Raw genomic sequence first — 2257 nt, 5'->3', positions numbered from 1 at the left:
TTTGAGGTGTTGTCCCTTCTTCGAACGCAGGGCGGCAGCATCGAGTCAACTTACTAAAAACCTATCGCGAGATCGGAAAAAGTACAGCGCAAACGCTTTTAGGCTATTAAAAACCTATCAAATCACCTTTTCACGCAACTTTCATAATTTCCATTAGTTTGGTTGTAACAATATTTGTCACATTTAAGTGACATTTTAAAAAGACAATCGTCAGAAAGCTCGGATTTCCCACAGAACCTAAACGCCGCATGAGCCCTATATTTGACAGTTGTCGTTTTAAGCTAACGGATCCAGAATGTCTGAAAGGGAACTGGGGAGGAAGCTGGACCGATGCCTGGCAGATGGTGTCATTAAACTGGGTAAATAGAGTCGTGTTTGTCCGGTTTTGTCAACCTGAAAACGAAAAACAAATATTTTGGACTTTGTCATTGATGGGGAGCGAAGCTAACTAGCTAGCCACAAGGGCTCAGGGAGGACAGCTACGTCATCAGCGGCGGCTTTTATTAGACTTTTCTTTAACTGCAGATCTCACTATCTTTTTTATTACTCTACAGTTTGAAGTATTGAAGTAAACCATATGGTTTTAAAGTGATTTTTATCCTATGAGGTGAATTTGTTTTGCTTTCTCTTTTGGAGAACATTCGCTAACGCGCCGCACTTTATCATCTTTTCTTATCATAACTAAGTTCTATAGTTGATGCAGATTCTCGGTCTGTATTTTAATATGGATGGGTTGGTCGCAGATGTTCTTAGGAACACGGTCCAAAACCCTTTAAACTGCGTTTCTTTCTGAACCTTGGTTGGAGAAAATCTCGGAATGTCTGAGTCAGAATGTTTTATTTTCATATTCCAGAGCTTAAACACCAGTCCTAATGTGAATAAACATTAAATGTACATTAAATGTTTGTAAAAAATCATTTAGCAGCTGCTAATGCTGGGTTCTGTGTATTTTTTATTTATTTAGGTTTAATTTAATTTGTTGCAGATGTTTTTCTGTTGTGTTGAACCTGAAGGTCACTTTGATTTGGCTTGAATATCACTTTTTGGTTTTTGGATGTCTTTTTTTGCTGCTGCGGACTAAAGAATTTCCCCATGGTGGGATGAATAAAGTCTCATCTTATCTTCTGTGTTCCAGGAACTGGACTGGGCTTAGGAATCGTCTTTTCTGTTCTGTTCTTCAAAAGTAATCACCTGTTTTCTCTCTCTGTGCACATGACACCTTTTGTAAACCAGGACAACGTCGCCGTCATCCTAACGTTTTACTGTCATCACTGTGGTTTGTAGGGCACGCCTGGCCCATTTCGTTTGGCTCCGGAGCGGGTCTCGGCATGGCGTACGCCAACTGCCAGAACGACCTGAGGTGGCATTATTTGCTGCACAGAAACCCGAAGGTGGCTTTGGCTGATGAGACGACACAGAGGTGAACCTCGTTCACGACCCCAAACGAGTAAATTTACGAACCCGACAAACGTTTGGATGACGCTTCTGACGCCGTGTGGAAACCACAGGAGTGATTCTCTGTTTTTCTTTGCAGGATCCATGACTAGAAGAACTCAAGGACATATTTAATGAAGGTTTTGCAGCTTTTTTCTGTTTGGCCCGTCTGCTTTTGGACTCCTCAGCAGCTCGGTTCCACCTCTGTTGATGACGATGTGCCTGTTTATCACCGTCTGTATGTCTGTTTAATAAAAGAATCCAGGAAGAGTGTCAGACATTCATCTGTCTGAACGCTTGAGCACCAAAAGCTTTGGATTCTGCAGCAAATGCTTTCTGCAGGACAGTGAGGGAGTTTTCAAGTCCAACTTGGAGAGGAGGGGGGGGGGGGGGTACTCCATAAGGCGGCGGGCTAAGGTGAAGGTCAGCGGCGGAAACGATCGACCAGGTGAGTCTGATCTGAAGGAATCTAACTTCCTGTTCCTGACCCCCCCCCCAGATCCGCCTCCCCCCATCCTTGGACGTCTTACCTGTTGCTTCACAGGAAATGGACCTCAATCCATTTATAAACAAATGATCTATAGTTTATTTATGATCTCATGAAGTGCAGCTGTTTTCCTGCATTACCTGCTGCCTTTGTGTCAAATACTGACACCAACTAACAGGCAGACATCAAAAATACATTTATATGGAAAATAAAGAATAAAAATGTCTACAATAGTTCATAACGACATTGTTAGCATGAGCTGAGTCATCTAGAGGCACGCCATGATCCAGGTGTTGCGCAATCAGCGTTTCACCTGTCAGCCTGCGCCGCCCACCC

At 43.2% G+C, this 2257-nt stretch overlaps 1 protein-coding gene across 2 annotated transcripts; it reads left to right on the top strand.

Moving 5' to 3' along the window:
- Window positions 1-63: 63 nt before the first annotated feature.
- Window positions 64-1702, top strand: micos10 (mitochondrial contact site and cristae organizing system subunit 10). 2 transcript variants are annotated; one of them, XM_078949672.1, is made up of 4 exons: window positions 64-359; window positions 1136-1183; window positions 1285-1447; window positions 1535-1702. In XM_078949672.1, the coding sequence occupies exons 1-3, from the start codon at window positions 296-298 to the stop codon at window positions 1422-1424; spliced, it is 252 nt and encodes an 83-aa protein (XP_078805798.1). In that variant the 5' UTR covers window positions 64-295; the 3' UTR covers window positions 1425-1447; window positions 1535-1702. The 2 variants fall into 2 exon arrangements, with proteins under 2 accessions (XP_078805798.1, XP_078805796.1); XM_078949670.1 differs by having other exon boundaries at window positions 84-359; window positions 1285-1420.
- Window positions 1703-2257: the final 555 nt, after the last annotated feature.

Source organism: Oryzias latipes, chromosome 7 (genome assembly GCF_053564925.1).
Source record: "Oryzias latipes strain Hd-rR chromosome 7, Olatipes_Hd-rR_3.1".
Classification (NCBI taxonomy): Eukaryota; Metazoa; Chordata; class Actinopteri; order Beloniformes; family Adrianichthyidae; genus Oryzias; species Oryzias latipes.
The sequence above is the reverse complement of the archived record's forward strand: the minus strand, read 5'-3'. Positions and strand labels throughout refer to the sequence as shown.

What these genes read in the sequence shown, in the direction of transcription:
- micos10 (XM_078949670.1), top strand. Translation starts at nt 296, where the DNA reads ATGTCTGAAAGGGAACTGGGGAGGAAGCTGGACCGATGCCTGGCAGAT. An exon ending in AGATGGTGTCATTAAACTGG is followed by an intron (nt 360 to 1,135) that starts GTAAATAGAGTC and finishes TCTGTGTTCCAG; the next exon opens with GAACTGGACTGGGCTTAGGA. An exon ending in TTCTGTTCTGTTCTTCAAAA is followed by an intron (nt 1,184 to 1,284) that starts GTAATCACCTGT and finishes TGTGGTTTGTAG; the next exon opens with GGCACGCCTGGCCCATTTCG.